This window comes from Salmo salar, chromosome 03 (genome assembly GCF_965601325.2).
Source record: "Salmo salar chromosome 03, fSalSal1, whole genome shotgun sequence".
Lineage (NCBI taxonomy): Eukaryota > Metazoa > Chordata > Actinopteri > Salmoniformes > Salmonidae > Salmo > Salmo salar.
The window spans coordinates 86,013,654-86,036,762 of record NC_138293.1 but is presented as its reverse complement, the minus strand read 5'-3'; the positions used below and the strand labels follow the sequence as shown (position 1 = coordinate 86,036,762).

At 45.3% G+C, this 23,109-nt stretch overlaps 1 protein-coding gene across 2 annotated transcripts in view; it reads left to right on the top strand.

Moving 5' to 3' along the window:
* Positions 1-5,694: 5,694 nt before the first annotated feature.
* LOC106601890 (adenylate cyclase type 9) overlaps positions 5,695-23,109 on the top strand; it is a 68,190-nt gene continuing 50,775 nt past the window's right edge. The window contains exons 1-2 of one of the 2 annotated variants that reach the window (XM_045715638.2): positions 5,695-6,691; positions 7,675-9,527. In XM_045715638.2, the coding sequence (XP_045571594.2) occupies positions 6,645-6,691; positions 7,675-9,527 (1,900 nt within the window). In that variant the 5' untranslated portion in view covers positions 5,695-6,644. Of the gene's footprint in view, positions 9,528-23,109 lie in introns of both variants that reach the window. The other variant, XM_045715639.2, reaches the window with a different exon arrangement.

Here is a 23,109-nt window from a genome sequence, read left to right as displayed (position 1 = left end):
AGTACACATGATTCAGTACAGTAGCCTATAGCACACATGATTCAGTACAGTAACCTACTGAACACATGATTCAGTACAGTAGTCTACAGTACACATGATTCAGTACAGTAACCTACTGAACACATGATTCAGTACAGTAGTCTACAGTACACATGATTCAGTACAGTAGCCTACTGTACACATGATTCAGTACAGTAACCTACTGTACACATGATTCAGTACAGTAGTCTACTGTACACATGATTCAGTACAGTAGCCTACTGTACACATGATTCAGTACAGTAGCCTACTGTACACATGATTCAGTACAGTAACCTACTGTATACATGATTCAGTACATTAGCCTACTGTACACATGATTCAGTACAATATCCTACACTACACATGATTCAGTACAGTAACCTACTGAACACATGATTCAGTACAGTAGCCTACAGTACACATGATTCAGTACAGTAGCCTACTGTACACATGATTCAGTACAGTAGCTGACAGTACACATGATTCAGTACAATAGTTGACAGTACACATGATTCAGTACAGTAGCCTACTGAACACATGATTCAGTACAATAGCTGACAGTACACATGATTCAGTACAATAGCTGACAGTACACATGATTCAGTACAATATCTGACAGTACATAATGTAGGCTGCATGATTCAGTTTCAGCATGTCTACATTGTGCATATATTCTGCTTAGACTGATCATGAGATCATAGCTCCCCACTTTGAAAGAGAGGTAGCCCAATAACGTGAACACTGTTATATTTACACAATACTAGTTTTGTTCACTGTTCTCTGATGAAAGGGAAAGTGAAAGGGGATACAAGTGTCAAGGTGCCTTCTGGTTGTAGTTGTTTACTTTTACTGTGGTTGTGGTAACTAAGAGACACACAATGCATGCAGACACACACACACACATTTACATTTTCATAGTTCTTCACATCTCAAGTCACCTCAAGATTGCGTTCTCTCAAGTCCTGACCCTCTTTCTCCCTCCCCTTACTCTTTCATATCATCTTCCTCCCTCATCTGTCGTTCTCCTTCATCTCCTCTTTCACTCCTCTCCCTGGAATGTGTAATACTCTGATGTCTGAGAATGTCTGAACTCATTACTGGTGTGAACATGCAGGACAGGCTGAGGATTTTCCTCTCGTTCTGTTAGGAGGGGATAACCTGCATGCCGGTCTGTCTGTGTGTGTCTGGCTACCTGACTGCCTGTGCATGTGTGTATGTGTCTCTGCGTGCATGTGTGTGTGTGCGTACTTGTACCTGCATCCATGTGTGATCTCTCTACCACCTTTACATTTTATTATACACTAGCCAAGTGTGTCTGTAAGCACTCTCTCTAATCCTCATCCATCTCCACAGCAAAGCTGTGTACAGCTTTATCTTGGCCGGGTCACAGTTGTAAATGAGAACTTGTTCTCAACTGGCCTACCTGGTTAAAGGTGAAATAAATAAATAAATAAAGCCTGACCAGGTTCAGGTGAGCTCTAAAGGATTCCTCCTCCGTTCTGTTTAATATAATCCACTCTCTTCCTCTCTGATATCCTCAACCCTACAGGGCTACAGACTGGAAAGACCAAACAGGAGACAGTAATCCCACTGCCAGCCTGATCTCTCAACCTGACACACACACACACACACACACACACACACACACACACACACACACACACACACACACACACACACACACACACACACACACACACACACACACACACACACACACACACACCATTTGAGTCCTCAGTCTACAGTGAAGGGCTGACTCAGCAGGGGTTTTACTGGAGTGTGAGGTGAGTATGTGTGTCACATACTGTAACTATAATCATTAAGGGCTCAATCACTGAGGAATCTGTAAGGCATGAGCTCTACAGATTCAATAGAGCCCTAACTTCAGGGTGGGTGTACATTAGTGGGGATATTTACAATAAAACTCCTGAGATGGAAGATAACTCAGAAGAAGTGGTTGTGAATAAACCAGGGCATAATACAGTCATATTAACCACATCCAAAAATGGCACTCTATTCCCTTTACAGTACATTATGTTTGACCACGGCCCATAGGGCTCTGGTTAAAAGTAGTGCACTTTATAGGGAATATGGTGCCATTTGGGGCATACATTTCATGTTGGTTATAGCATATTCCATGGGTGCAACTTTGGTTTTTGTGGGGGGACATCATTTTTAATCCAGTCAGATTAACACTCCAAACAGCCTACCTGACCGCTTGGAGGCGTCCACATGGTCCTAAAGCACACCGTTGCCTCGTTTTGTATCACATTCCAATGATAAAACTGGAGGTGACAAAAATGCATCCCCAATAAAAATTGCGCCCATGGCATATTCAGGAGTCAAGTGTCTGCAGACGAGAGTTATCTTCTTAATAATAAAGAGGAGCGACCCATGTTGTGATGTGAGTCTGTGAGAGCTGGTAGCAGCAACGGCCTATCCCTGGCTGTCAAATTTCCCTCCGTTGTTTGCTGTGTTAGTTTGCCTAGAGATTCTTTATATAGCCGTGGCTGAAAGCCTGGCACCCTTCTCTTCTGTTTCTATGTTTGGGATACAGTGCTTGACAACAAAGCGCAGGGCAGGTTATTTGTCGTTCCCACGAATCCAACCGGACAGAGCAGGAAGTCACTCAAAACTGTACTTCCCTTCGCACGTCAAGCGGATGGCCTCAATATTCCATTGATGGAAAAAGGTAATCAAATGTCATACTTGAGTAAAAGTAAAGAAATGACTCAAGTAAAACTGAAAGTCACCCAGTAAAGTACTACTTGAGTAAACGTATTTGGTTTTACATATACTTAAGTATCAAAAGTAAATGTAATTGCTAAAATATCCTTAAGTATCGAAATTAAAGGGCATTTGTATAAATTATTTCAAATGACTTATATTAAGCAAACCAGACCCAACAATTGTTTTTAGTTATTTTTATTTTATGGATAGACAGGGTAGTGGCGATTTTAGCATGTAAATCTTGGTGGGGCAAACTTTGAATTGTTTTTTTAGATGTATGCCAGCAAAGCCACAACACAACACTAAACAATACATTAATTGCACTATAACGGTGACAAACGGTGCCCACAAACTTTTAGGGCCTACATAAAGCTGTCCCAACAGCAGAGCTTTATTTTCAGCACCATGGAGTGAATTCTTACCACTGCTACACCTGGCTATCAGCGGAGACTTGTCTGGCAGCGAAACAATTCATTCAGCCTCATTTACTGCCTTTAAAAAAGACATAGCTGATACGGCTGACATACTTAAACAAATGTGGTTTCTTCTGACAATTGAGATCTACAAACTATGGCGTAAGGGTACGATGAGCGGATAAGAGGCCATCCTTAATTCCGATAAAACATTAATGAGCGAGCTAAGATGAACTTAGTCAATATAACTATTTGTTCAGCACTTTTGAAATGTATAGAGAACATGGGCCGCTCTTATAGTATTCTCCCTGTACACCAAATCAGAACAGTAGGATAAGTACAGGGGTTATATGTACAGGGGTTATATAAGCAGACAATGAAAGCTCTTACAATACTTGATGATGACGTTTCTCTAAAATAGGTTATAGGCTACATGTGCACCACCAAGTCAGAACAGTAGGCTAAAGTTATGAGGGGGAAAGGGACCAAATAATTAAGGTGAGGCACATGGGCTACTAACAGCTTACTAAATAACATACACTTAGTATTACTTTATTGGCTACAGTATACATTTCTCCTTGGCATATTACATAATTTATGCAGCAGCATACAATACATTTTTGGACTTGTTGTGCTGTGCTCACTTGAACAGGAAGGTGGTGCGGCAGTCCTTCTTGTGGGCAAATCTTGGCATGAAACGTTGTCATCAAAGTCTGGCATTCTCTGGATTCATGACAACTGCTTTCAAGACAACTGGGAACTCTGAAAAAACAAGGTTGAATCATAACGTCAGTGATCTTCAGGTCGGAGCTCTAGAAAGAAGCCTGAGTTCCCAACTTGGAATTCTGAGTTGGATGACCGCTCAAACCTTTTTTTCCCCAGTCGGAGCTGGTTTTTTTCAGAGTTCCCAGTTGTCTTGAACTCACTGAAGTCTGAGATTTCCCAGTTCAGAGTTTACAGTTGTTTTGAAGGCGGCAGAAGTCATGCTGGACTGACCGCATTGTCAATGTATTCAACCTTTTCTGGCCCATGGTGTTGCGTGTGAATGTTTATCCTTTTAAGCTTGGAAAATACCCTTAAACCCAGACTTGGACCACAAGCAGGCAGGGGGAATAGCAGGCAGGGGAAGCGAAATTCTAATTGCTTTGCAATGCTTGCAGTTGCCACTGATTCCTTCCAACCCACTCATTGTTGAATTTGCAATTTCCAACTTGTTGTGTAATGTTTATGTCCAATGGCCGATGAGCACCGATACGTTTTATCTAGAATTTCTCTTCATATGACAAGGATTGAAAACGATTTGCCAGTGTCAACGTGATTCATGATGATGACTACTTGTCTTGCTTGATAGCTGAGATTTTGAAAGTATGATGTTGACATGTACAATCAAAGCTACGGTAGATATAATGTGATTTGACATCATTTTATCTGTGGCCAATGACCTTGAGCCTTCTTGGATGGGCACTTCTATGTACATCTATGGCAGCACCCAAGGGGGCTTGAACTGCCTAGCTCTCCCTGTAGATTTTGCAGTGACGTAGTGTCCCCATGAGTGACAGAACACTGACTCAATCATGGTACAACTATAGAAGATTACTAACCCCTACACTCTGTATTTTCCGCTGGCTGCCCCACCACCACTAAAAGCATTGAGCCAGGCTGAAACACCTGCAAATGTGTTTTTACATTGTTTGCAAACTGATATGTGACACACAGTAATGCTAAAATAACATGCAAAACAGGCAGGGCTCAAAACAGGTGGGTCTCTGCCCCACCTGCCCTGAATGACGGGTCGCCACTGAGCCAGGGGCATACTCCAACACTTATACATGTAAAAAGTACATTATTTTGTTCAGGATTGTAGTAAAGTTGTCAAACAATATCAATTGAACCTCAAAAACGGCTTAAGTAGTTCTTTAAAGTACTTTTACTTAAGTAATTTACACCACTGCAATATTCAAGTGTAAAGGTCACTCCTAGACTACAGTTGAAGCCTACATACAGTAACCTATAAAAACCTTCCAATGTCATTTTCTAAGTCTATAATGAATGCATGGAGAGGAGTGCATAATAAATAGAGAATAAATAGAGCAATAGAAATGACAGGTGATATTAATAGATTTAATGGCCTAGCATTTCCCATGACATTTGATTGTAATAGTTTGTTCCCAATATTGAAGCCTGGGGACATGGCACCGTTAATAATATCATAAGGGAGCTGTTCTCTCTGGGGGTTGCTGCTGTCTTTGTTCAAGGCTGCACCCCGCCCTAGCACGCCTCCCTACTCACTTTGTCATGGGTCCACGAATACCCCCCACACTACGGATAAAAACACCGGTGGTCTCGGTAACATCGGTGGTAGTGAGGGAGGAGCCCACATCTCTTCGAGAATTTGGCTGTCGAGGTGAGGGCGTGCACCGATGCGCTCACTGCGGGTAAAAAAGAAAAGGACACCCCACCTACCCCTGAATACGTGCTCGCCACCCTTCAGTCTTTCCCTTTCTCGCTTTTGCGTGCACGCACCTAAACCCGTCCGCCCCCCCGTCACTACTCCCGTCCCTCTGACCCACAGTCAGTCGAATACATTTATACACATGCGGGTGGAAGGCGGATTCTGAAATCTCCGTGAAGATGGTGGTACCGGGGCCGTTTTTTAAAACGGTACTTGGATAGCTCACATAACGCTGTATCCATTGTGCCTCTTCTGGAAAGAAAGAGCGGCGAATGGCCTGACAACGGGGAATAGAAGAACATCTCAAAGGGATAGAGAGGATCGGACGGGAAGTGCGTTTAAATAGCTAAACCCGCAAATCTGCCTTGAATAAAATATAAGTATTTGGACAGCAGAAAAAGACGCCTGCTTCTTCATGCAATTGAGTTGAAGTGGGGGATCAAGGAGCCGCTTGTCTGTTCAGGGAGGACTCGGTGTCCGGGGGATACGAGAAGGGGAGAAAGCTTGTAATTAGCCCATATTCCCCACTTGCTATTCGTCTGCGACTCAATGGGAAGAATAGTGGCGTGGGAAAAGTTTCCATCACACGAGCAAAGGAGGACGGAAAGGGGCTACATACAACCAAGACTGGCTTCAGCCGTGGCCCTGTATGGATGGCAGACTGAAGTTTACTGACAATTCAATTACCGGTCACTCGTGGAATTATGGGAGAAACCAGTTATCAGGAAATTAAAATAAATGTTATGTTGACTTGACTGTTATTGTTTGATTGTATTATCAAAACAATATTTACTCAACACAGACTGAGCATGGGCTGGATCCAATAAAGTAGGTATTTGCGCGTGTAGGCCTACACTTGATCTCCAATTCAATTGTAGGTCTACTACATTTTGCAGCTCTTTGCTCTATTCTGCCACCTTGTCCTCTTCAAATTGCCCATTTCTATCAGCGTGGATCCCCGGGAATTGGAGGCGCAGCTTTGGAAATTCCGAAGAGGGAACTCAGGAAAGGACGGGGCTCCATCCATGGAAATACTTACGAATAGGCCTTTTCCCAATCACAGCAAGAGCATGTGGGTATAGAAGGATAATGGGCATTAGACGTCAGTGTTTGTTTTCTCTTTCTTGTTTATGGGCTGACATTTCCGCCTTAAATAACCCGGCATATGTCAAACAATAGTTCCGTAACTGTGGCTTTTCGTGCGATGCCTTTACAACGCCGGCGCTTGGGTTTATTTTGGGAATACAGGATCAAGTTCTACACACACTGTTAAGTGTTTACGCGTGAAGTTTGAAATGATTATTTTTCTCATAGATCACTGTAAATTGGAAGCAATTTCTGAATGCATTATAGTCTACTTGCTTAAAAGCATTAACATGTAATATATAACATATAAGAGAGGACAGGCAGGAGGCTGTAGACACGAATATAAATGCAGACGGGATCTAAAATCAATAGAGGATTATTTTGACAGTGCATGTATAAAGAATGGCTATGCAGGCAGCCAAGTAGTGAGAGCATGAAGGAATTTGATCCAGGTTTCAGTTGTTATTATCTGAAGAATTTGTACCAATATACCAGTAGTCTACAGTCGGCTATTTAGTCAGGGGAGAGCCCTGGAAATGCTACTGAAGTGCTACTGAATACTACTAAAGTAGTATTACACAACTAAGTTTCTACAGTCAACATAATTATATTATGGAAGATTTTGACTTCTCCCCAAATCTTTTTCAATGAGTCAAAAACAGTTGTCAGTACATGGACAGAAACAGAATGAACTGTACAGACACAAGTGCGTCAAAACAGAGGGGAAGGTATAAGAATGCGACTATTGACGTCACTAGGGGCAATAATTAACAGGTCAAAATCCAGTACAGGCTAACGTGTCAGACTTTTTCTTTGGAGATGTTTTCTGTTAGTGCATCATTTATTTCCCCCAACTTTTGCTTTTAATTTACACTTGTTCTAGTCTAGAGGGTACCACACTCAATACATTCATAGCCTACATTGCCTTGCAAATAGCAATTAGCTCTATTGTTGTCTAATTTCTGTTAGGTTAAAAAGCAACATGGCATCCCCTCAACATCAGCAGTTGCTGCCTCACAACACAGAGGTGAGCTGTGACTCAAGCGGCGAGGGCAGCGTCTCCGTGAGGATCAGCAGTAGTGTCAAACACAAGCACGGAGGAGGAGCCGGGGCGCTGGGTGGCATGGGAGGAGGCTTCATGGGGGGCGGGTCCAAACACTGCAAGTACAGCATCTCCTCTAGCTGCAGCTCAGGAGAGTCCGGGGTTCTCAGGCCCGTAGTTAAGGGGCTGCGAACCCAGAGGAAGATGCCCCAGCTGTTCGAGAGGTCTGCTGGGCACTTCTGGGACCCAAAGTTTGACTCTCCCATCCTGGAGGAGGCATGCAGGGAGAGGTGCTTTCCCCAGACTCAGCGGAGGTTCCGCTATGTCCTCTTCTACCTGTTCGCCGCCAGCCTCCTCTGGGGGGTGTACTTCAGTGCCAACCCCGACCGGTGTGACCGAACTGCCTTCCTCGTCCCCACCGCCTGCTTCCTCCTCTTCTGCCTCCTCCTCTTCCTGTTGACGTTCACAAGGATCTACACCCGCTGCTACAACCAGGCGTCACTGCTGCTCATCGTGGTGACCTTTGCCCTCACCCTGGCACCCCAGATCCAGACAGCCGGCTTCAGGGACCTGGAGACCCTCCCTCCTGAGGATGTGGTGGAGGATGTGGGGGACTTCAGTGGCATGGAGCCCTGGAATGTGACCTTCAACCGGGACTTACCCACGGGCAGCCCCTGCCTATCTCCAGTAGGGACCTTCTCCCTAGGCATGGAAGTGCTGCTGCTACTCTACAGCGTCCTCCATGTCCGACTCTATGCCTCAGTGCTACTGGGACTTCTCTACTCTGTGCTCTTTGAGGCTCTGGGATGGCTTCACCTCACCCAGGCTGCTGGGGATGGTTGGAGCCAGGCCTCGGAGGGGTCAGACTTTGACTGGGACACTCTACGCTGGCTGGGGCCAGCCAAAGCTTTGCTCCACCTGTGCGCCCACGCCATCGGCATCCACCTTTTCATCATGTCTGAGGTGCGATCGCGAAGCACCTTCCTCAAGGTGGGCCAGGCCATCATGCACGGCAAGGACCTGGAGGTGGAGAAGGCGCTGAAGGAACGCATGATCCACTCTGTGATGCCTCGGAGGGTGGCTGACGACCTGATGAAGCAGGGCGACGAGGAAGGCTTGGCGGGCGGGAGCTCGGCCAAGCGCTACTCCAGCAGCGGCGCGGCGGCCGTCATCTCCAGTCCCAAGAACAACAAGAGGAATAAGACCTCAATCCCGAGAGGCCAGATCATCTTCAGACCCTTCAACATGAAGCGCATGGAGCCCGTCAGCATCCTCTTCGCGGATATCGTAGGCTTCACCAAGATGTCTGCCAACAAGTCGGCCCACGCTTTGGTGGGGCTCCTCAATGACCTCTTCGGACGTTTCGACCGGCTGTGCGAGCTGACGTGCTGTGAGAAGATAAGCACCCTCGGGGACTGCTACTACTGCGTGGCAGGCTGCCCTGAACCTCGGGCCGACCATGCCTACTGCTGCGTAGAGATGGGGCTGGGCATGATCCAAGCCATCGAACAGTTCTGCCAGGAGAAGAGCGAGATGGTTAACATGAGGGTGGGCGTCCACACGGGGACTGTCCTGTGCGGTATCCTAGGGATGAAGCGGTTTAAGTTCGACGTGTGGTCCAACGACGTGAACCTGGCCAATTTGATGGAGCAACTGGGCGTGGCCGGGAAGGTGCACCTATCAGAGACCACCGCCAACTTCCTGGATGACCGGTACCAGCGGGAGAACGGACGGGTCACTGAGAGGGTTGGACAGAGCGTGGTGGCGGACCAGCTGAAAGGTACGTGACCAGCTGGTTGCAAGGCGGGGCTGTGGGAATGGGTTGTGATTTATGTGATTGCTTTCAGTCGTGGAAAAAGTACTTGAGTAAAAGTAAAGACACCTTAATAGAAAATTACTCAAGTAGATGTGAAAGTCACCAAGTAAAATACTACTTGAGTAAAAGTCTAAAAGTATTTGGTTTTAAATATACTTAAGTATCAAAGTAAGTGTAATTGCTAAAATATACTTAAGTATCAAAAGTAAAAGTATAAATCATTTCACATTCTTTATATTAAGCAAACCAGACAGCACTGTTTTCTTATTTTTTTAATTTACGGCTAGCCAGGGGAAAACACTAACACTCAGACATTTACAAATGACGCATGTGTGTTTGGTGAATCCGCCAGATCAGAGTCAGTAGGAATGACCAGGGATTTTCTCTTGGTAAGTTGAGTGAATTGGACAGTTTCCCTGTCCTGCTAAGCATTCAAAATGTAACAAGTACTTTTTGGTTATCAACGAAAATGTACAGAGTAAAAAGTACATCATTTTTTTTATGTATGTAGTGAAGTAAAAGTTGTCAAATTTTAATCGTAAAGTACAGATACCCCCCCAAAAAATGACTTAAGTAGTACTTGAAAGTACTTTTTCTTAAGCTTTCCAGTATTGCCTGGCTGTCAGGAGTTAGGCACAGATTGAGATGTTTTTGTGATTGCTAAATGTAACATGATATCCAGTCTTGTGTATTTGCTTTAGCATCGCATGGAGAGAGTCAGAAGCAGTATTGATATTGATCTCTCTATGCGGTGGAAGATTTTAACATACGCTGGGACTTTTCTTGTTCTGCTTGTTCTGCCTTACTGACGGCCTCTCTCTAGCAAATAAAATTTGATTTGTCACATGCGCCGAATACAACAGGTGTAGCCCTTACCATGAAATGCTTACTTACAAGCCCTTAACCAACAATGCAGTTTAAGAAATAGAGTTAACAAAATATTTACTAAATAAACTAAAGTACATTTTTTAAATAAAAAAGTAACACAAGGAAATTACATAACAACAACGAGGCTATGTACAGGGGGTATCGGTACCGAGTCAATGTGCGGGGGTACATGTTAGTTGAGGTAATTCCACGGTAGGGGTAAAGTGACTATGCATGGATAATAAACAGCGAGTAGCAGCAGTGTAAAACAAAGGTGGGGGGTCAATGTAAATAGTCTGGGTGGCCATTTGATTAATTGTAATCTATCGGTGCTCTACTGATGCAGCAAGGTCACCTAACGTCAGTTCGCAACACAGGCAGCAGTAATAAGGACGTTACGGCTGTTCATTTTCACTTAGTAAACCTATGTGGTTTTTATGAAAACCCTGACACCTTTATGCTGCGTTGTTTATGTGCTGCAGTACGGTGCACCCATTTCTGAATGAGAGCTTTATATAGGGCCAGTAGGGACACTACATCAAAGGTGATTGGTGGTTCCCTCATTGTTGTCCGTGACAGCGAGACACGTGGGGCCTGGCACTGGTCAAGGTCAGCACCTGCTTCACAGTGTCGTATGTCATACGTTGGGGACATCAGGAACAGGGGGGTTCAGTCTGTCGGGAGGTGCCCTTTGTGGCTGACTGGGTGTTGGTTGTATGTGACACTGAACCACAGACGGTTGTACCCCTCTCTCCCCCGTCCTCCCACTTATTTCTGTTCCCTGTTCAGTTATACTGCTTGCCTGCCTGCCTGCCTGCCTGCTACCCAGACGCCGTCCTTAATGTGACCCTGTTCTCTTACCCTGGCTCTGAACCTCCAAGGGATTGTCTTACCTTAGTGAGACAATTTCCTTAGGGGAGACACTATAGACCCAAACTGTTACAGACCTATATCTATACTACCCTGCCTTTCTAAAGTCTTCGAATCCCACTGTACCTTCTCCGCTATGCAATCTGGTTTCCGAGCGGGTCATGGGTGCACCTCAGCCACACTCAAGGTCCTAAACGACATCATAACCACCATCGATAAAAGACAAGACTGTGCAGCCGTCTTCATTGACCTGGCCAAGGCTTTCGACTCTGTCAATCACTGCATTCTTATCAGCAGACTCAACAGCCTTGGTTTCTCAAATGACTGCCTTGCCTGGTTCACCAACTACTTCTCAGATAGAGTTCAGTGTGTTAAATCGGAGGGCATGTTAATAAATACATTATTTAATTAATTAATAAATAAATTAATTAATAAAATAAGTGCCACTATTTATGCAAAGGCTTTTCTTTATAAATGGAGATGTCAGCAATTTACAGTGCATCTGCTCCGCCTCGTTTCAGCCTGACTCTTCTCTCTCTCTCTTCGTCTCCGTTCTCTCTCTCCCTCCGTCTCCTTTTCGCGCTCTCTATTCCTCACACTGTCCCTTTCTCCCTGCTAAATCGCATAACCCCAGAGAGACCAGTAATTCCGTTTTATTTGATGCATTTATGCAAATACCTCTGATGGAGCTAAAACTCTGGCTTAATGGCCCTTTTCATCATCTGGAGAATCAGTACATTATCACCTAGCAGTAATGAAGTTATGGTGCCAAACGTAGCTGTGTTTGAAAGGCTGAGGGATTGAACCGCCACTATAATGCGCAGAAATGCAAATCACTTATTCTGGTCTGGACCTGTTTCTCTCTCCAGCCCTAGCAGTATCAGAGGCTAACGCTACACAACTGTCATTGTGGGCAATGATAGACCTACCATGTTTTGATTCAGTGAGATTGTTGTTGGTGTGTCGTGGAGTCATGTATCTAATGAATATGTGGCACTACCAGTATACTCTACCAGTATACTCTGCAGTGTGTAGTCAGGGTTTTCAGGTCAAAATGACGAGTCACCTCGCTCATTCCCACGACCCTGCGTCCCACATGCAAGGGGAAAGGCCCCTTCACATCTAGTAGGTGGATGCTGTGCTGGCTGACCTGTGTGTCACATCTCATCATTTTTAGACGCTGGGCGAGGAACTCTGCAGAAAGAAACATTGAGGCCTTCACATATATACAGGTAGGGGACAGTCCTTTCCCAGCTAGTAGGTAGATGCTGGTTTGGCTGACCTGTGTGGGAAAGAAATGAACAATGTCATGCAGTACATCACATGATTCTGAGCTTCTGGCTGAGACACTGCAGAAAGAAATACTGAGATTCTTATTCCAACTTTAATAGTGACAACGTTTCGGTATAAGGAAGGACTATATATCGTGCATGCCTTTTTGTGTCTCTGTGCCTGTGTTGGATCACAGTGGTGCCAACCAGGGTAAATGCCTGTGTGTGATTCCAGAGCATGAAGTCAATCTGAGCATTGTTATAGCATTATAACAGCATGGCAGCAGCTGGCGGGCGGGCTGGCGGGCGGGCGGGCTGGCGGGCGGGCTGGCGGCGGGGGTGGCGGCGGGGGCCGACGCCTCAGCAGGTGCAGCCGGTCAGCTGGAGATGATGGATGATGGCGGGAAGGAAGATTCTTCTCTGTCAGAGACACCACCGCTCCTGTTTGTCAGGCAGCCCCTGGAGGGTCTTTAGTAGGCCACACACACACCAGCAGGCGTGAAAAAGCCCTGAAACCCAACGATGGTTGAATTTTTTATGGAGTGGTCGAGCCTGTTATGCTCTCTCCATCTGAGGGAAAATGGTGTCTTTTAACGGGTCCCCAGGCGCCTGTCCTAGACCGTCTGTGTAGTGTTCGTTTCCCTTCTCCAATCTCTCCCTCCCTCCCTTCATCTATCTCTTATCCATCTCTCTCTCTTCTCTCCCTCTGTCCCTCTCCCTTCTCACTGCCTCTGCTTCTCTCTCCCTCCCCCCTCTCTCACTCTCTCCTCCCCCCTCTCTCTCCTCCCCCGCTCTCCTTCTTCCTCATCCTCTCACCGATACTGTCTGTTAGGGCCATTTCACACTGCATCTTTGATGTGTGGGCGTGTTGCTCTCTCTGTGACTTTACCATCATTCCATTTCTCAACACCATGACTCATGGTTACAGTCAGGTCATTGTAACATTGCGTAGTGAGAACAAACCTTCAAGATTTGTGTATTTTAGTCAGCATATGTAGTGTGCCAAGTAGCCTGTCTCTGTCTATACATTGCACAACTCTAGCAGCAGTCTTCAGCCAAGGAGTTAGCGTGTTATGAGCTTGCCAGGTGAGTAATGGGGCTGTATTTACATTTGAGTCATTTAGCAGACATTTCTATACAGAGTAACTTACAGGAACAATTAGGGGTAAGTGCCTTGCTCAAGGGCACAATGACAGATTTGTCACCTAGTCGGCTCGTGGATTCTACATAGCAACCTTTCGGTTACTGGCCCTACGCCCTTAACCAATAGGCTACCATAAGTGCCCTTTACTTAACGGCCAGAGGAAGAAGTGATTTGCAGCGCAACATTTCTCGCTCGTTAATTAGATTCACGAGGGCGAATGCACCTGCCCTCGTCACGCTCCCTTTTTTCCTGCCTCAGGTTAAATGTGCCGTTCCCACTCCTCTGACTCCCACCTGCTCCCCCTCTTCTCTTCTCCCCCTCCTCCCCCTCTCCTCTCCTCCCTTCCCTCCATGATGTATTCAGTTCACTCCCAAGATGTATCCTGTCCTTGTAGATTTTTTGGGGGGCCCGCTGAGAGAGCTAGCTGTCAGGAGGAGAGAGTTGTGCTTATTCGCTGTGAAAAATCTTCCCCACTGTCTTAGCGTACATAAGCTAGAATAAATCATGGTGGGAGGGTGTGGATTCTGGCAGGGTTGGAGCTCTTCGCTCGCCCAGCCGTGGGAGTAAATGGCTTTGACCCAGACACTAATCGTTGTGCCACTGCCCTCCCTCCGTGGTCTTGATGTTCTTTTGAGTTAGTTAATGTTTCACTCTTAGTGTTCAGGGCCTTCAACACCTTTTTAAAGCTCCATCGCGTTCACAGGCCAAGATTATATTCAAGCCTTTTTTAAATCTATAACTGTGTCTTTTTCCCCTTTGGCACTGCTAAGCCAGGTCGAGCTGTAGGCCTACTGGGCTGGACTGGTTATGCATCCATCATAGTTGCTGGAACTGTGCTGGAAAGCACAATATGAAAATAAAATATCCAAGCCACCCAGTTCAGGACGGCTCTATAGTCTAAAGTGTGAATCAGGCATTTCATTACACGCATGCTTAAACACACTCATGTCTGACCTACAGTACCAGTCAAAAGTTTGGACAAACCTACTCATTCAACGGTTTTTCTTTCTTTTTTATTATTTTCTACATTATAGAATTATAGTGAAGATATCAAAACTATGAAATAACACATATGGAATCATGTAGTAACCAAAAAAGTGTTAAACAAATCTAAATATATTTGAGTTTCTTCAAAGTAGCCACCCTTTGCCTTGATGACAGCTTTGCACACTCTTGGCATTTTTTCAGCCAGCTTCACCTGGAATGCTTTTCCAACAGTCTTGAAGGAGTTCCCACATATGCTGAGCACTTGTTGGCTGCTTTTCCTTCACTCTGTGGTCTAATTCATCCCAAATCATCTCAATTGAGTTGAGGTTGGGTGATTGTGGAGGCCAGGTCATCTGATGCAGCACTCCATCACTCTCCTTCTTGGTCAAATAGTCCTTACACAGCCTGGAGGTGTGTTGGGTCATTGTCCTGTTGAAAAACAAATGAAATATTCCCACTAAGCACAAACCAGATGGGATGGCGTCTCGCTGCATAATGCTGTGGTCACCATGCTGGTTAAGTGTGCTTTTGAATTCTAAATAAATCACTGACAGTGTCACCAGCAAAGCACCATCACAACTCCTCCTCCATGCTTCACGGTGGGAACCACACATGCGGAGATCATCTGTTCACCTACTCTGCGTCTCATAAAGACAAAGCGGTTAAAACCAAAAATCTCAGATTTACACCGGTGTAATGTCCATTGCTCGTGTTTCTTGGCCCAAGCAAGTCTTCTTCTTATTGGTGTCCTTTAGTAGTGTTTTTTTTCTTCAGCAATTTGACCATGAAGGCCTGATTCATGCAGTCTCCTCTGAACAGTTGGTTTTGAGATGTGTCTGTTACTTGAACTCTGTTAAGCATTTATTTAGGCTGCAATTTCTGATGCTGGTAACTCTAATGAACTTATCCTCTGCAGCAGAGGTAACTTTGGGTCTTCCGTCCTCATGAGAGCCAGTTTCATCATAGCGCTTGATGGTTTTTGTGACTGCACTTGAAGAAACTTTCACATTTTTTTAAATGTTCTGTATTGACTGACCTTCAGGTCTGAAAGTAATGATAGACTGTAATTTCTCTTTGCTTATTTTAGCTGTTCTTGCCATAATATGGACTTGGTCTTTTACCAAATAGGGCTATCTTCTGTATACCACCCCTACCTTGTCACAACACAACTGATTGGCTCAAACACATTAAGAAGGAAAGAAATTCCACAAATTAACTTTAAAGAAGTCACACCTGTTAATTGAAATGTATTCCAGGTGACTACCTCATGAAGCTGGTTGAGAGAATACCAAGAGTGTGCAAAGCTGTCATCAAGGCAAAAGGGTGGCTACTTTGAAGAATCACAAATATAAAATCTATACACTTTTTTTGGTTACTACATGATTCCATATGTGTTATTTCATAGTTTTGATATCTTCACTATTATTGTACAATGTAGAAAATCGTAAAAATAAATAAAAACCCTTGAATGAGTAGATGTGTCCAAACTTTCGACTGATACTGTAACTGTTTACAATTTATTGTTGTGTTTGTAGCCTCTGGCTGAGTTCCAAATAGTTAAATATCACAGGTGCATCCTGTTAAGGATGAGCTAGCCAGCCCCGAAGTGACGCTCTAATAATAGCCATTCTGGATCTGCTTGTGTCTGTCTACATGGCGCTAATAAGTCATTTTGACATTGTTTTTAGTCTTTCATTTGCTTCACTAAAATTGCTGACTGTATGCAGAATGCCTTGTGAGTTAGTTGAGATGTGAATACGGTCTTAGCCGAGGAAGCCTAGGCTTAAACAGTGAAGTTGACAGGTCTGACTCTGAATCATTGGGGAAATGGAGTGCAGTCTTCTGAAGGAGCGCAGTATCGTCTGTGATTAGATTTAAAACGGGCGGCAGGTAGTCTAAGAGCGTTGGGCCTGTGGTAGAATTACAACATTATGTTAATCACATTACTTTTATATTAGAATGTATTCCTATATTACTACATTCACACTCTGTTTTTCTGAGGCAACATAATAGGGGTTTTAGAACTTTCGTGTCTGTGTGAACTGAGAGGAGCCTCTGAGATTTAACGCTGACAGTCGATTTACGATGGCTTGGTGATAAGACAACATTCCATTGACGTGAATGTTCGATTAAGGCAGCCTTCTGCACCTCTGATTCAGAGGGGTTGGGTTAAATGCGGAAGATACATTTCGGTTGAAGGCATTCAGTTGTACAACTGACTAGGTATCCCCCTTTCCCCTTCTATCCCTGACAAAGAGCAGTCAGTGAGCACCTCTTCAGAAGTGGCTTTTTGATCTCCGCGTACCTCTCTCCCCCTGTCTCTGTGTGGTCCCAACGGTCGGTATATCTGTCTAGTGTCTGTCTGTCTGCCCGCTTGTCTATCCGCCCGCCTGTCCGTCTGCAATGTTTGCCCGGCCCCCTGTTGTCCCTATCTCAGTGGAAATGGGAGCTATTTTGGGCTCTCACCCTGGAAATTACCTGGCTGTGTCCATCCTGTCTTGGTGACTAATTCGGAGTGATGGTACCTGCAGAACATCACGCTATAGTTGGAGCTAAATGTCAGCATCGTAGAAATAGAGTTACTAGAATGGGCATCCCCTTTCAAGTCAATGAGACCATGATGGGTGGACTAGTAATTATATTTCTACAGTTTGTATGGCTCTCTTTAGTCTGTTTTAGATGACAGAATTCAGGTGACAGAATTCCAGCACTCGGACCAGAGCTGGTTATGCTGCTTTGAAGTGGATGGATCATATTATTATATCATATTCTTGTTGAATGTAGAACCCTGACCTTCTCCAACTGTACCGCTGAGCTCAGTGGTGTACTGCTTCTGCTAGGGAGCTGGGGCGTAGACCTGGGTTCAAATACTATTCAAAATCTTTCAAATACTTTGAGTGTTTGCTTTAGCCTGCCTGGAGTGTTAAATGGGTGGAGTTTGCAGTTTTGGACGTATTCTATTGGTTCCATTTTGCCAGGCAAGCTCAATCAAACACAGCACAAATGATTTCAAATAGTATTTGAACATAGATCTGCTGGGGGAGCGTTGGATCACATCACTCTCCTCCTCTCTAGGGACATGTTTAATTAAACAGGACTGGGTCATCTTATCTAGTCGAAAGTGATTAATGCTAGTAATGCTCACTTGTTACATCTTCCACACAGGCCAGGGTTGGGTCTGCCACTCTATTCCCTATATAGTGCACTGCTTTTGACCAGGGCCCATAGGGGTTTGGTCAAAATTAGAGCACTATATAAGGAATCCGGTGCCATTTGGGACGCAGGCCTGGCGTTCAACACATATTTCTCACTAATAACCCAAAACACATCAGGTCTTTGCCAATACATTTTTATCATTAGACATGTTATTGATTCTCTATAATAGGGCTGTCCTGTTGGTGTAATTTATGAAGTGTTGATGTGTTCTGAGAAGGAAAAGGGGCTTTGGGGATTAGATATCACAGAGAATTGACTAGAAGACGGAGGCTTAAGACACTCAATTTGTATTCTTGTCTGTGTTATTAATCTCTCTCTCTCTATACGGTCAGGCACGCACACCGTTCACTGCTTCGTGATTGGGTAATTGATTAGCTCCATTGGAATGTATTTGGTTGGAAAGAGTGGGACCCTGGTAACTGCAAATAGTCAAGATGATGAATGTTCATGCATCCCTGCACACCAAACGGGCTGTTATTCAGTTCAGCCCCAGAACAGGTACCTGTTATCGGTGAAGCCACACACACGTAGACACACACACACGCGCACACACACACACGCTGCCCAAACACAATGCTACAGTAGTCTATAGTGATCGACACTACAGAGTTCTCTGCCTGCTTGTGATTCAAACAATCCTCTGTACACTGTGAAGATTACTAATGCAACTACCTGTGACATTGACAAGGAGAAATGACGCTAGCTCGGAGGTTGTTCTCAGAGAGCCCAGAGGGCGAAATGGAGCGAGGGAGGAAAAAGAGGGAGGGAGGGAGGTAGAAATAGATGGAATGAGAATTGGAGCACGGCTATTAGCAATGTATTGCTGCAGGCTGCTATGAGGCTGTCCCAGCCGAGTCCTCTGGGTCGCCTGGCAGAATATAGCAGAACCACAGCAATGCTCTGGCTGAGGTACTCTAACAGGGTTTCATGGTAAGGTCCAGTTAAACTGGAACCCTGTTACAGACACTTGAGCGTTGATTGTGTGTGTCATTGTGTGTCTTTGTGTGTGTGTGTGTGTGTGTGTGTGTCTTTGTGTGTGTGTGTGCACATGTATACTCATGCCTTTACTGGCCCTCTTTGCAACCACGTTCAGAGCTTGAACAGGACCGTTTCTGTCCTGAAGTCATTTTAGTTAAGCCTCAGAGCTCAAATCACTACATAGTAGTGGGTGGGTAAGCTGTGGAGGCAGCTGCAGGGATGGTTTGTAAGACTAAGGGTAAATAGATCCTGGGGATTACCATTATGCTGCATACTGCAAGTGGCGGCGGGAGAAGGGTGTGCTTTCATCTAAGGCCTGGGGAGACTGGGGACAACGTGACTGTAGAGTGAAGACACAGACAGGCTGCAGGGCTGGAGGGGACAGGACAGGGCACAGGAGACTGTAGAGTGAAGACAAACAGACAGGCTGCAAGGCTGGAGGGGACAGGAGACTGTAGAGTGAAGACAGACAGGCTGGAGGGGTCAGGACAGGGGAAAGGAATCCACGGGCCAGAGCTAAATGCTCAATTTCATTGATGTGAAACATTCTGTACATTGCAGATAGAAATAGAATGAATAGAGCTGACACGATTCCCTATTCTACATAACAGACAATAACATCTGTTCTACACCCTACATTTCTATCTGAATGTTGTGTAACGTTGCTTCCTCCTGAACAGATCAAATCAAATTGTATTAGTCACATGCACTTAATACAACAGGTGTAGACCTTACAGTGAAATGTGCGGGGGCATCGGTTAGTTGAGGTAATATGTACATGTAGGTGGAGTTATTAAAGTGACTATGCATAGATGATAACAACAGAGGGTAGCAGCGGTGTAAAAGGGGGGGGGCAATGCAAATAGTTTGGGTAGCCATTTGATTAGGTGTTCAGGAGTCTTATGGCTTGGGGGTAGGAGCTGTTTAGAAGCCGCTTGCCGTGCGGTAGCAGAGAGAACAGTCTATGACTAGGGTGGCTGGAGTCTTTGACAATTTTTAGGGACTTCCTCTGACACCGCCTGGTATAGAGGTCCTGGATGGCAGGAAGTTTGGCCCCAGTGATGTACTGGGCCGTTCGCACTACCCTCTGTAGTGCCTTGCGTTTGGAGGCCGAGCAGTTGCCATACCAGGCAGTGATGCAACCAGTCAGGATGCTCTCGATGGTGCAGCTGTAGAACCTTTTGTGTATCTGAGGACCCATGCCAAATCTTTTCACGACTGTCTTGGTGTGCTTGTACCATGTTAGTTTGTTGGTGATGTGGACACCAAGGAACTTGACGCTCTCAACCTGCTCCACTGCAGCCCCGTCGATGAGAATGGGGGCGTGCTCGGTCCTCTTTTTCCTGTAGTCCACAATCATCTCCTTTGTCTTGATCACGTTGAGGGAGAGGTTGTTGTCCTGGTACCACAGGGCCAGGTCTCTGACCTCCTCCCTATAGGCTGTCTCGTCGTTGTCGGTGTCATCGGCAAACTTAATGATGATGTTGGAGTTGTCCCTGGCCGTGCAGTCATGAGTGGACAGAGAGTACAGGAGGGGATTGAGCACGCACCCCTGAGGGGGCCCGAGTTGAGGATCAGCATGGCGGATGTGATGTTACCTACCCTTACCACCTGGGGGCGGCTCGTCAAGAAGTCCAGGATTCAGTTGCGGAGGGAGGTGTTTAGTCCCAGGGTCCTTAGCTTATTGATGAGCTTTGAGGGCACTATGGTGTTGAACACTGAGCTGTAGTCAATGAATAGCATTCTCACATAGGTGTTCCTTTTGTCCAGGTGGGAAAAGGCAGTGTGGAGTGCAATAGAGATTGCATCATCTGTGGATCTGTTGGGGTGGTATGCAAATTGGAGTGGGTCTAGGGTTTCTGGGATAATGGTGTTGATGTGAGCCAGCCTTTCAAAGTACTTCATGGCTACATACGTGAGAGCTACGGGTCGGTAGTCATTTAGGCAGGTTACCTTAGTGTTCTTGGGCACAGGCACTATGGTGGTCTGCTTAAAACATGTTGGTATTACAGACTTGGACAGGGAGAGGTTGAAAATGTCAGTGAAGATACTTACCAGTTGGTCAGTGCATGCTCGCAGTACATATCCTGGTAATCCGTCTGGCCCTGCGGCCTTGTGAATGTTGACCTGTTTAAAGGTCTTACTCACATCGGCGAATGTGATCACAGTCGTCCAGAACAGCTGGTGCTCTCATGCATGTTTCAGTGTTATTTGCCTCGAGCATAGAAGTAGTTTAGCTTGTCTGGTAGGCTTGTGTCACTGGGCAGCTCTCGGCTGTGCTTCCCTTTGTGATCTGTAATGGTTTGCAAGCCCTGCCACATCCGACGGGCATCAGAGCCGGTGTAGTATGATTCGATCTTAGGCCTGTATTGACTCTTTGCCTGTTTGATGGTTCGACGAAGGGCATATCGGGATTTCTTATAAGCTTCTGGGTTAGAGTCCCGCTCCATGAAAGCGGCAGCTCTAGCCTTTAGCTCAGTGCGGATGTTGTCTGTAATCCATGGCTTCTGGTTGGGGCATGTACGTACGGTCACTGTGGGGACGACGTCTTTGATGCACTTATTGTTGAAGCCAATGACTGATGTGGTGTACTCCTCAATGCCATCAGAGTAATCCCGGAGCATATTCCAGTCTGTGCTAGCAAAACAGTCCTGTAGCTTAGCATCTGCTTCATTTGACCACTTTTTTTATTGATCTAGTCACTGGTGTTTCCTGCTTTAATTTTTGCTTGTAAGCAGGAATCAGGAGGATAGAATTATGGTCAGATTTGCCAAATGGAGGGCGAGTGAGAGCTTTGTATGCGTCTCTATGTGTTGAGTAAAGGTGGTCCAGAGTTTTCTTTACTCTGGTTGCACATTTAACATGCTGATAGAAATTTGGTGAAACTGATTAAGTTTCCCTGCATTAAAGTCCCCGGCTACTAGGAGCGTCGCCTCTGGGTGAGCGTTTTCTTGTTTGCTTATGGCGGAATACAGCTCATTCAATGCTGTCTTAGTGCCAGCCTCTGACTGTGGTGGTATGTAAAGAGCTACGAAAAATACAGATGAAAACTCTCTAGGTAGATAGTGTGGTCTACAGCTTATCATGAGATACTCTACCTCAGGCGAGCAATAGCTCGAGACTTCCTTAGCATTATATTGTTCACGTCGGGCTCATCAGACTCGTTAAAGGAAAAAAAAGGATTCTGCCAGTCCGTGGTGAGTAATCGCAGTCCCGATGTCCAGAAGTTATTTTCGGTCATAAGAGACAGTAGAGGCAACATTATGTACAAAATAAGTTTAAAAAAAAGTTGCAAATAAACAAACAAAAAACACAAACGGTTGGGGACATGTAAAACGTCTGCCTTCTTCTCCGGCACCATTTAACAGGCCCCTGCTGTATTGTAGCTTCTAACTAGTTAGCCAGACACCCAGCAGTACAGCACACATCCCTGTAGACTGACACCTGTGACATCATTAGCTTAATCTGCTGGGCCCTGTTCATTGGCCGTTTTGAACCCGAGTGAAACTGGTAAGGTTCTACCTGACCTTGTCTCTTTAAATCAAATCAAATTTCAAATCAAATTTATTTATATATTTTACAACACAGATATTTATTTTCTGCTGCAAAGGGTTTTGCAACAGAGTTCCTTGCTGAACAGGACCCAGTGCTCAGCAAAATGTACTGTCATGCTGGGTGAATTTGGCAACCGATACGTACAGCAAGGTTATTGGAGAATTGTGATATGGTAATTAGCTTTGAGTTTTATAGTGCCAGTCAATCAATTATGCTATGTCATAGGCTACAGTACAATGTCACTGCTCAGAAATATCAGAACAGGCCTATTACCCGTTTCATGCTGTGTGGTTGCATATGTTCACGTGTGTGTGTGTGTGTGTGTGTGTGTGTGTGTGTGTGTGTGTGTGTGTGTGTGTGTGTGTGTGTGTGTGTGTGTGTGTGTGTGTGTGTGTGTGTGTGTGTGTGTGTGTGTGTGTGTGTGTGTGTGTGTGTGTGTGTTAGAAATCCCTAACTGGATCCACAGTAGAGGATAGCTGTCTCTCCAGCGGAGTGCCTGGTCTCTATCCTCTTCCACAGAGAGAGCCCTGAGGGAGGGTCAAGGAGAGAGAGAGAGAATCAGAGCACTGCTGTCTGTCTGTTAAAGGAACATAAACACTTCATAACCAGGGACCCACTGTTTACCAGTAATGTCTGCAATAAACATGGCTGTCTTTAG